Source organism: Arachis hypogaea, chromosome 4, assembly GCF_003086295.3.
Source record: "Arachis hypogaea cultivar Tifrunner chromosome 4, arahy.Tifrunner.gnm2.J5K5, whole genome shotgun sequence".
NCBI lineage: Eukaryota > Viridiplantae > Streptophyta > Magnoliopsida > Fabales > Fabaceae > Arachis > Arachis hypogaea.
Window position 1 is genome coordinate 50,707,028 of NC_092039.1, and position 11,452 is coordinate 50,718,479.

Below are 11,452 nucleotides of genomic sequence, written 5' to 3' on the forward strand. Positions count from 1 at the left end.
AGCTATGGGATTCGTTAGTAGAACAAGTGTAATTAACTGTTTAATAAAAGATTTGGGCACTTACATATAGAAAGGGATAACTTTGCTTTCATTGAGTAGAATATGCAAATGAGCTGCGGCCTTATCTCGTTCATCTAATCAATGATCTTTAGCTTTTCCAAACTTGCGACCATGTCTATTAAATATTGATAAAGAGGATTTAATCGTGTCTCCGCCATCATCATTTCTTCCCACACGGGTTTGCCTCGATAAGATATGTGGTTCAAAGTAGAAAGAAACAAAACTTGAAGTCTCCTTTCCCAAGAAAGCCTCACAAATCGAACCTTCAACCCTTGCTCTATTTTTCACTATTCACTTGAATGCTCTTATCACCCGTTCAAATGGATACATCCACCTATATTGGACAGGTCCACATACACGTGCCTCATATGCTAGATGAGTTGGCAAATGCTCCATCACATTAAAGAATCCCGGGGGAAATATCCTTTCTAACTTGCAAAGGATAATGGGAATATTCTGCTCCATAACCTCTAAATCATGAACCTTGAGAGTGGTTGAACACAAGTCTTTGAAAAACTGGCTTAACTCGGTAAGAGGCTTCCATATATTTGTAGGTAGTTCTCTGAATGCAGTTGGAAGCAAGCACTGCATAAAAATGTGACAATCATGGCTCTTCATACCAATAAACCTCCCCTGGTAAAGACTTATACATCTAGCAAGGTTAGATGCATAACCATCTGGAAATCTAAGTTGTTGCACCCACCAATACATGTCTTGTTGTTGTTCAGAAGTTAAAGTATAAGTTGCCTTAGGTTTGGACCAACAATTATCACCGACATGCCGCAAATGTAAATCTGGATGCTTGCACAGTTCAGCCAGGTCTAACCTAGCCTTTTCATTATCTTTAGTTCTATCAATGTCCATAATAGTATTCATTATGTTGTCAAGCACATTCTTCTCTATGTGCATTACATCAAGATAGTGACGAACCAGGTTATCCTTCCATTAAGGTAACTCCCAAAACACACTTTGCTTAGTCCAATTGTGAGTAATACCATACTCTCGCGATTTGATCCACTTTCCATTATCTGATATCTTCCCAAGTCCTTTAACCCTTTGCCAAATCTCCAAACCACTTAATCTGGTAGGAGCCTCTTCACTTTCTATTTTATTCTTCCTGAAGTCATTCTTATTGCGCCTATAAGGGTGGTTTGTCGGCAAAAACCTCCGATGACAATCAAACCATGATGCCTTGCCTCCATGTGATAGTGTAAAAGACTTGGTATCCTCCATGCAAATAGGACATGACAATCTTCCTTGTGTCATCCACCTAGACAACATCCCATAAGCCGGAAAATCATTGATAGTCCACATCAATGCTGCCTTTAAGACGAAATTCTTCTTTTCTACAATATCATACGTCAAAACACCAGGATTCTACAACTCATTTAATTCATCAATCAAAGGTCTCAAGAATACATCAATGTTGGCTTTAGGGTTATTAGGACTAGGTATTAAGCAAGTCAAGAACAAATAAGGATCTTTCATACACATTCCAGGAGGTAGATTGTATGGAATTACAATTACAGGCCAACAAGAATAAGGCTTGCTAAATTGGATATTTGGGGTAAACCCATCAGAGCAAAGACCTAACCTAATGTTTCTAGGCACCAAAGCAAAATCAGAGTGGATACGGTCAAAGCTTTTCAATGCCTCCCCATGTGACGGATGGGTCATCACGCCATCATCACGTTGGTTTTTTATATGCCACGTCATGTGCAGAGCTGAACTCATTAACGCATAAAGCCTTCGAAGTCTAGGGATTAAGGGTAAGTAATGCATCCGTCTGACAGGAACTCTCTTGGACTTACAACCACCATCGGAAATAGGCTTGAATCTAGGTGCTTCACAAAACTTGCAACTAGTTAGAGCAGCATCGTCTTTTCGATACAACATGCAATTGTTTGAGCAACAATCTATTTTGATTGCCTTCAATCCAAGCTTTTGCACTAACTTCTTAGCCTCATAGTAATCCCTAGGTATGGCACTACCCTCAGGAGCAATTTTCCTAATTATGGTGGCCCACTACTTAAATGACTCCTGTAATTGGTTTCCCTCGGCCTTAATGCATAGCATTCTAACAGCTATCGATAGTTGAGAGTGCACACAACCTTTCCACAAAGGCTTTTGAGCTGCCTCAAGAAGATCAAAAAAGTTTTTAGCCTCTATGGTGGACGAAATTGTGATCACTACAACTCCAATAATCCCCGGTAATGAATCCAAAAACTTGGTGTTCAATACCATGGCATAAACACAACTTCGCACAACTAACCAGCAAGTGTACTGGGTCGTCCAAGTAATAAACCTTACGCGAGTAAGGGTCGATCCCACAGAGATTGTTGGTATGAAGCAAGCTATGGTCACCTTGTAAATCTTAGTCAGGCAAACTCAAATGGTCATGAATGATGAATAAAACATAAAGATAAAGATAGAGATACTTATGTAATTCATTGGTGGGAATTTCAGATAAGCGTATGGAGATGCTGTGTTCCTTCCGTCTCTCTGCTTTCCTACTGTCTTCATCCAATCCTTCTTACTCCTTTCCATGGCAAGATGTATGTAGGGTTTCACTGTTGTCAGTGGCTACATCCCATCCTCTCAGTGAAAATGTTCAACGCACCCTGTCATGGCACGGCTAATCATCTGTCGGTTCTCAGTGATTCTTTTGCATCTGTCACTAACGCCCAGCCTTCAAGAGTTTGAAGCTCATCACAGTCATTCAATCATTGAATCCTACTCAGAATACCACAGACAAGGTTTAGACCTTTTGGATTCTCTTGAATGCCACCATCAGTTCTAGCTTATACCACGAAGATTCCGGTTAAAGAATCCAAGAGATATCCACCCAATCTAAGGTAGAACGGAGGTGGTTGTCAGGCACACGTTCATAGGTGAGAATGATGATGAGTGTCACGGATCATCACATTCATCAAGTTGAAGAACAAGTGATATCTTAGAACAAGAACAAGCGGAATTGAATAGAAGAACAATAGTAATTGCATTAATACTCGAGGTACAGCAGAGCTCCACACCTTAATCTATGGTGTGTAGAAACTCCACCGTTGAAAATACATAAGAACAAGGTCTAGGCATGGCTGAATGGCCAGCCTCCCAAAGAGGGTTCAATCATAAAAACATGATCAAAAGATGAAAATACAATAGTAAAAGGTCTTATTTATAAAGAACTAGTAGCCTAGGGTTTACAGAGATGAGTAAATGACATAAAAATCCACTTCCGGGCCCACTTGGTGTGTGCTTGGGCTGAGCATTGAAGCATTTTCGTGTAGAGACTTTTCTTGGAGTTAAACGCCAGCTTTTGTGCCAGTTTGGGCGTTTAACTCCCATTCTTATGCCAGTTCCGGCGTTTAACGCTGGGAATTCTGATAGTGACTTTGAACGCCGGTTTGGGCCATCAAATCTTGGGCAAAGTATGGACTATCATATATTGCTGGAAAGCCCAGGATGTCTACTTTCCAACGCCGTTGAGAGCGCGCCAATTGGGCTTCTGTAGCTCCAGAAAATCCAATTCGAGTGCAGGGAGGTCAGAATCCAACAGCATCTGCAGTCTTTTTTAGTCTCTAAATCAGATTTTTGCTCAAGTCCCTCAATTTCAGCCAGAAAATACCTGAAATCACAGAAAAACACACAAACTCATAGTAAAGTCCAGAAAAGTAAATTTTAACTAAAAACTAATAAAAATATACTAAAAACTAACTAGAACATACTAAAAACATACTAAAAACAATGCCAAAAAGCGTATAAATTATCCGCTCATCACTCTACATGAGGATCTTCTGGACCAGCAGAATCGAAAATCATTTCATGATACCTTCTGGAGTTGTCTTCTCAGCTAATGTCATACATATCACATTCTTCCACATTTGCACCACTTCCTGAACCACCTTCCCCACAATTATTGAATCCCGTCTGATTGATCCCTATGTCGTCAATCTCTCCATGTTCTGTCCAAATCCAATAATTTGGCATAAACCCCTTTTCCTACAAATGCATCTTAATAATGTTCAGCTCTTTATAATTTGTGCATCTACACTTAACGCATAGGCATCTACACTTTCCTTCCGACTTCACAACATCTAACTTACTAATTGTTTCTATAAACTCCTCAACCTTGTCATAAAACTTAGGTTTAATACCCCCTCTTGTTGGATTCAACCTATCATACATCCACACTCGATGGTGCCAAGACATTTCTTATGAATTTGATATTTTTAGTACCTATAAATCATCCAACACAAGCAACATTTCATCTATCATACAACATCCTATCAATATTTAATCATATCAATGTTTTCAATGCAATACAAGCAACAACCCAACACAAGTACTATTTTATTTATCATACAATACCCTAGAAATCAATAAAGTTTATAACACAATAATTGCACTAACCTTAACTCCAAGCAAAAAGTTGAAGGGATTGGACCAAAAATCTCTGAGCGAACACAAATATGAGAACACAAAATGTTAGATGGACTTGATAACAGGATAGCACCTGAAACAGGGTAGCGAATATACATTAATTTATGTAGTGAAGGGAGAAGAAATATATATGTAGGAAAGAGATATATATGTAGTGAAGGGAGAAGAGATTTAATTATATCTATGCAGAAAACCCATCTCACTTTGGGTGTTTGGCTTTGTGTTTGAATTGTATAAACTAAGTTCTGCCTATCAGTTGAGTAAATTTGAGAATATAAAAAATTATATACCAAATTAATTACCAATGTATAATATATATATTAAAATATATAAAAATAGGTTAAATAATATATATTTATATAAATATATAATAATTAATTTTGTGTGTGTCTAACTATTTTCGTTATTCAATTTAGAACAAACAAAACCTCATTTATTGGAGATATGGCAGTAACAGAAACCAAAGAAAACCACATTCACCTAATTTGATCAACATGAACTCTTTCTAATAAAGAATGAGGTTATTTAATTTTTACTCATGAAATTAAATTCTTTATTTATCATCACCAACCCACCTGTATTATATATAGTTCACAAATGCACATTTAACAATAAAATTTAATCTAATCCAGTCTATCCACTAACCTGTGACAACTACATTCTTATAGAAAATGCATGATCTTAAGTTCTTAACACCCTAAATTACCAAATGGTGGAAAAATAGTCTTCTGTTGAACTTATTTTCAAATAAATCACATCTATGAATATTAGTAGAAGTATATTGTTTATGGTGTAAAATTGTATATTTACTTATTTAGCAAGTTTAAAATATAAAGGGTGCATGAGGCAAAGCTTGGAAGATTATTATTAACAACAGTGAAGAAGGAGTTCATAAGAAGTCACTTGATATGTTTAACATCAGAATCCGTGAATAAAGTACATGTCTCACTAACATTCAACCATTAGAATAGGGCTCAGACAATGGCTGAGGCCACAGGATCAATTTCTAGTTTTCTACTCAGCTAATCAGACTACAAGGCTAATGAGTTTAGGGTTTACAACAACTCTGAATGAAGATTTTTCAAGCGCATGAAATCAAAGAGAAGAACAAGTAGCAATCAGTAGCGGTACTTGGTGGAGTAATCCTTGATATCTTCATGGTAACTAACAATAACAATTCTTCCATTACCATTTTATCTCTCCCTTTTTCACACACACAAACACAAAAACAATGAAACAAGCAATACATTATTATTATTATTATTTTTACATAAACTCCAATGAAAGAAAAATGCTTAAAGAAGGAGTGATGGGTAATACATAACATACTATCTTTGTGAAGAATGAATGGACACTTACAGCCAAGGACCAGAGGGACAAAGACACAACATCACCAAATTATTTGGAAAGGATTCATCTGATTGAGGGAAATGGACACTTACAGCCGAGGAATCTTCCAAGTGAGGGAGAGCTAACAGCTTCAACAAGTGCAGAAGACAACCTCGAGAACCGGATGGTTGATCTTACAAGCTATATAGTGGAATCTTCTACTAGTATTAGTGGCTCAAAAGATGGATCGACAACATCAGAATCAACTTGTGACTATGTCAACCCTGCCAAAAAAATATATATAGGCACATCAGCGTTGAGAGACACAAAGCCATGGCTCATTCTTTGAATCCAAAGCAAGCTCAACCTATAGAGACCCCAAATCACAGAATAAGTTCTAATCTAGTATAAACTTAAAAATTAGACAGCAGGTGCAAAGAGTGTTTCTCAAGCCATCACCTGTCCACATTTGCTATTAATTATCTACAATTATTCCATTAAAAATTGAAACATCTAAAAGCTTAATTATTAAAAGGGTTATAATTATAAAATGTGCCAATTTGCTGACCTGATATATATTGTGTTAGTCTATTATGTGTTCTATTTCATCAATGAAAAGTTATCACAGTACATACTGGAGCCATATCTATATCCTTACTTTGTAAGATAGTGATGATGAAATAAATACATGCTCAATAATTATTTGACCCACCCACATTAGTGGCTGATGACAAGTCATCTTAGCCTAGTTTCACTAGTCTTTTTCTTTATTTTCATTAGGTTTTATGCACTTTCTTGCATTCTGAGTAAGTGATTTGGAATGAAAATGCATGATTTCTTTAAATCAAACAACCACCATTTAATTGATGCTAAATAATGAGGTTTGGGCTAAAATTAATTGATTTTTAATGATTTGTAAACCTTGTGAATTTGGTGATACTTTGATTTGTTGTTTTGATTTCTTATAGGTAAAGAAAAGAAGAAAAGAAGAAAGCGTGGCTTAAGAAGTGTGGCTCGAGGAAAAGAAAAGTGTGGCAAAGAACATGAGGAAGCGTGGCACATGAAAGGAGCACAACAAAAAAAGTTCCAAGGAAGCAATGTTTCAATGCTCTGCTCACTTTGTGAGCTGAGCACAATTTGAAGCCAAGAAACAAGGAAAGGAAAAACAATGCTCAGCTCACCAAGTGAGCATTATCGGGCATTCATCAAAAGAAATTCAAGGAAATTATTTGTCAAATGCCTTCTCCAAGAGTCGAACCAAGAACCAAGGGGGAGTGGGGATGCGCTACTCACAAGGAAAATAAGCCAAGAATTGGCCAAAAGCATCCTCCAAGGTTCGAACTAAGCACCTCAAGGAAGAGAGGAGAGAGAAGCGCTACTTCCTTCACAAGGAAAAATCCAGCGCATGCTTTCCTCAAGTTTCGAACCAAGGACCCCTCTTTGAAGAAGTCAATGCTCAGCTCACTTGGTGAGCAGAGCACTACTCATGGTGCACCACATACAAACATAACACGGCCAGGAAGCAGGATGCGCGCAGGACGTGCGCACAAGGCCTCAATGCTCAGCTCAACTTGTGAGCTGAGCATTCCCCTGATGCCTTCCACACTACAAAAGGATCCACATACAAAGCCTTAATGCTCAGCTCAACTTGTGAGCTGAGCATCCCCCTGGAAGCAATTTCTTCATGGGCTGAAAAATCAATTAAAAATCCAATTAAATTCAAATCTTCACCAAATTAAAATCCCATCCAAATTCCAAAATCCAAGAATAGAAAGTGTATAAATAGGAGCTAGTTTGATGTAATTAGGACTTTTGGAATCACTTTTGAATTTTCCTGGAAAACTTCCATTTTCATTTTTGAACTTTTACTTTGGAATTTAGTTCTTAGAGAATTGGGAAGGAGAATTGATCTCTCTTCTTCCTTGTTCTTGCTTGAGCACTCTTTATTTTTTATTTTGGATCTTGGGTGAAGAATTGAAGAATTTTTGTTTCAATCTCACCTTGAGATCCCTTGCTTTAATTTTTTGCATAATTGAATTTCAATTTCCATTCTCTGCTTCATCTTCTACTCTTTCTGCAATTTACTTTCCTTTAGTTCTTTTGCAATTGTTCTTATTGGATCAAGGAAGGATTTGAGATCTAGACTTATTTTCTAGTCTCTTCTACTCCTGAGATCTACAACCTCTTTTAATTTGCTGCAATTTAGCATCAGTCATTTTCTATTTTCATTCTACAAGCATTTTTATCTTTCTGTTTGAGATCTATTAGACTTCAATTCATATTTAGTTCTTCTGCTGGTTGCAATTTATTTCTGTCTTGTTTAAATTCTGCAATTCCAATTTCCGATTCTTTTTATGATTTAAGCAATTTACATTTCTTGCACTCTAAGCTTCAGCCATTTACATTTCTTGCAATCTAAGTTTATGCAATTTCATTTACTTGTTCTTTAAGATTCAGCTTCTTTACTTCGATTGCTCTTTGATTTACTGCAATTGCCCTTCTCCCTTTACATTTCAAGCAATTTAGCTTCTGTCAATCACAAATCACACAACTCAACTCTATTTGCTTGACTAAATCAACCACTGAGCTAAAATTGCTCAATCCTTCAATCCCTGTGGGATCGACCTCACTCCCGTGAGTTTTATTACTTGATGCGACCCGGTGCACTTGCCGGTGAGTTTTGTGTCCGATCGTTTTTCGCACATCAGTGGCATTACTACCTCATATGCAAAATATGTGTGACATACATTACCCTTTTAAGATTTGGAAATTAAAGATATATAACACACCCGTTTAGCCTTAACAAGAATCCAAAGCCATCTGTTCATCAAAAAACATGAAAAGAAAAGAATCCAAAGCCATATAATGAGAGCTAATGGATGATTAGAGGGGGTGTGTTTATTAAAAAATAAATTAAAAAAATAACCTTTTTAATATTTGTAAAAATTTAATGAAATTACCAACTCTTAAAACAAAAATTAAATCATTTTTTAGTATTCTTGAAAAATAGAATGGTTTCTGATTAAATTAAAATTGATTTTCAACTTTTTTCCAATATTTTAATTTATAATTGTTAAAATACTAAAAATTACTGGTTTCAAAGAGTTTCTCATCAGTATTTCACAATTGTTACACTGCTAGTTTATCAACTCTAACTACTTGTTTCTCCAACTTAAACTACAAACTCTAAACTCTGACAAGCTTTATTTTCAATGTATGTTTCAAATTATTCAGTATCACTAGAAAGAGTTTTATCCAACTAATATCATTAACTAAAGTTTGTCTGGACAATTCATAGAAATAAAAAATAAAAAGAGAAAATTAATAGCTAAAAGAAGCAGAGATGAATGAAAGAGTTTGAAGTACCTTCCAACATCACCAGGCTTGACCAAACCAGAATTAACCCTAAGACATAGAACAGAAGCAGTAGTCTTAATCATTTTAGGAGCCTCTGTAAAAATAATAGGTGAACCTATCTCTAGCTTTGGACCCTTTGCTTGCAGTTCTATGTTATCTTCTGATGAGTCTTTTGATTCACGGTTTACAACAGTAACAACATTTGCTCTTTGTAGTTGATTGTGTTGGAAGAAAGAAGTGTTGTGAAGCTTTGAAAAAACTGAAGATTTAGTAGTAGTAGCAAATGAATAAGGTAAAGCCATGATTAGTTTATGCAGAGTTATCTTTATTTTCTTCTAAGAACAAAAAACATTTGCTCTTTTTTTATATGATATATTTGTATAAATTTATTAAAAAATAATATTTTCGAAATAAAAATGATAATATTCATTCTTAACAAACGTAGATATACATGTGTAATCCCCTGTTGTCACACTGGAAACTACAGAAATTGATATTTGATGGATCCTCAAATTGATATTTGAAAGACACAAAAACCATGAAACCATATAAGCACACATAAACACACCTAAGCATGATAAAAATGAACAGCAAAACCCAGCTAGGCATTTTGTGATTCACTCAGTAATAAGCATACATATACTCCAAATCCAACATTGGAGAAAAAGGAGCTGTTCACAACATTATGGTGAAATGGGCAGAGCTAATTGAAGAAAATGTGTGACACTTGAGATTAAATTAATGAAACAGGACATGACTGGACTTATTAATAAAATTAACAGATCCTCCATTTTTCCATTGCCAATTATTTATTCTTCCACACTGTAAGTAACTACTTCAAACCAGTATCAGTCACACGGTTGTAACTTGTAATGATAATTAATATCATGAACTTTTGATCAATTATTTAAATATTTTTCATTAAAGAGAATATGAAATCATTCAAGCCAAGCAAGCCTTTTCATTATAATGATAACATTTGAAAGCCGACTTGCATGCAACAGGAAACAACTTATTAAGAGCATGCTGAGGAAAAACCCAGAACATAGAGCATGCTGAGATTCATCCGATTGAAGGAAATAGACACTTACAGCCGAGGAATCTTCCAAGTGAGGGAGAGTTAACAGCTTCAACAAGTGCAGAAGACAACCTCGAGAACCGGATGGTTGATTTTACAAGCTATATAGTGGAATCTTCTACTAGTATTAGTGGCTCAAAAGATGGATCAACAACATCAGAATCAACAACCTCGAGAGAGTAACAAGCAAAAGAAGCGTCAGCTGAAGAAAAATACAAAATACGAACGAATAGAAAGGTTAGGGTTTGCAATCTACCAGCTGCGCGAAGGGAATCTGACAAAGAAACGCTGATCTGGAACGAAAAGAAGCTCGGAATCCGACGGCGACAGATCTTCTACGGTGGCGGTGGAGGCTGTGTCTGTGTAGGGACTGCGGTGGCTGCGCCGCTGAGGGGCTGCGAGGCTGTGGGGGTTGCGGGGAGCTGCGAGGGCTGATGCGGGAGCTGCGTGGCTGCAGTGGCGGCAGAGACTGCGGTGGCTGTGGGTGGCGGGGTGCAGGGCGAAGTGAATGGCGAGTGAATGGTGTGAATGGTGTGAATGGCGAGTGAATGGGTTAATCTTCAACTAGGGTTTTCAATATTTCCGACGGATTTCATTTAAATTACAGACAAATTTTCCGTCTGTAATAATTTAATAAAACGTGCGTTTTGTCTACTTAATTAAAATCCATCTGTAACCATTCTGCGGAAAAAAAATAATTTTTCCAATGGAATTATAGACGAATTCTCTTTTCTGTCTGTAATTTATGCTAATCTATTTTTTTGTTTTCCGACAAAAAAATCCCTCTGAAATTCCGTCTGTATTTCAGTGGGATAAAATCCGTCGAAAATATCCGTTTGTAATAACTAGTTTTCTAGTAGTGTCTCTGTAAAGGCTTTCTTGTTCGTTTTCTGAAAGATATTAGGATATAGAGGGATGAGAACCAATCAACATGGTCTCAATAGACGGTTTTAAAATTATCATAAGAAGATATAAAACATAAATTGCCTTACGGCAGTTGATCCATGCTTGTCATATGAATCTTTTTCTTACAAATTTCCTTCATCTTTCCAACTTTTAGGATTCAAACTATGAGCGGGACAAAATCATTAACTATAAAAACAACGCCCTTAGCAAACCGCACAATACTACTATCCTTGCCAGGGAAGTAATCAATAATCATTAACTAATTCTCGATTTGAATAATCA

General features: G+C 36.4%; 1 protein-coding gene across 1 annotated transcript; it reads right to left on the reverse strand.

Moving 5' to 3' along the window:
* Positions 1 to 351: 351 nt before the first annotated feature.
* LOC112794857 (uncharacterized) lies at positions 352 to 9,488 on the reverse strand. Its single transcript, XM_025836830.1, has 6 exons — positions 9,196 to 9,488; positions 8,619 to 8,649; positions 3,923 to 4,059; positions 1,588 to 2,068; positions 1,056 to 1,437; positions 352 to 959 (listed from the first exon to the last, which is right to left on the reverse strand). Exons 1-6 carry the CDS (start codon positions 9,486 to 9,488, stop codon positions 352 to 354), a joined length of 1,932 nt encoding a protein of 643 aa, XP_025692615.1.
* Between the last annotated feature and the right edge of the window lie 1,964 nt (positions 9,489 to 11,452).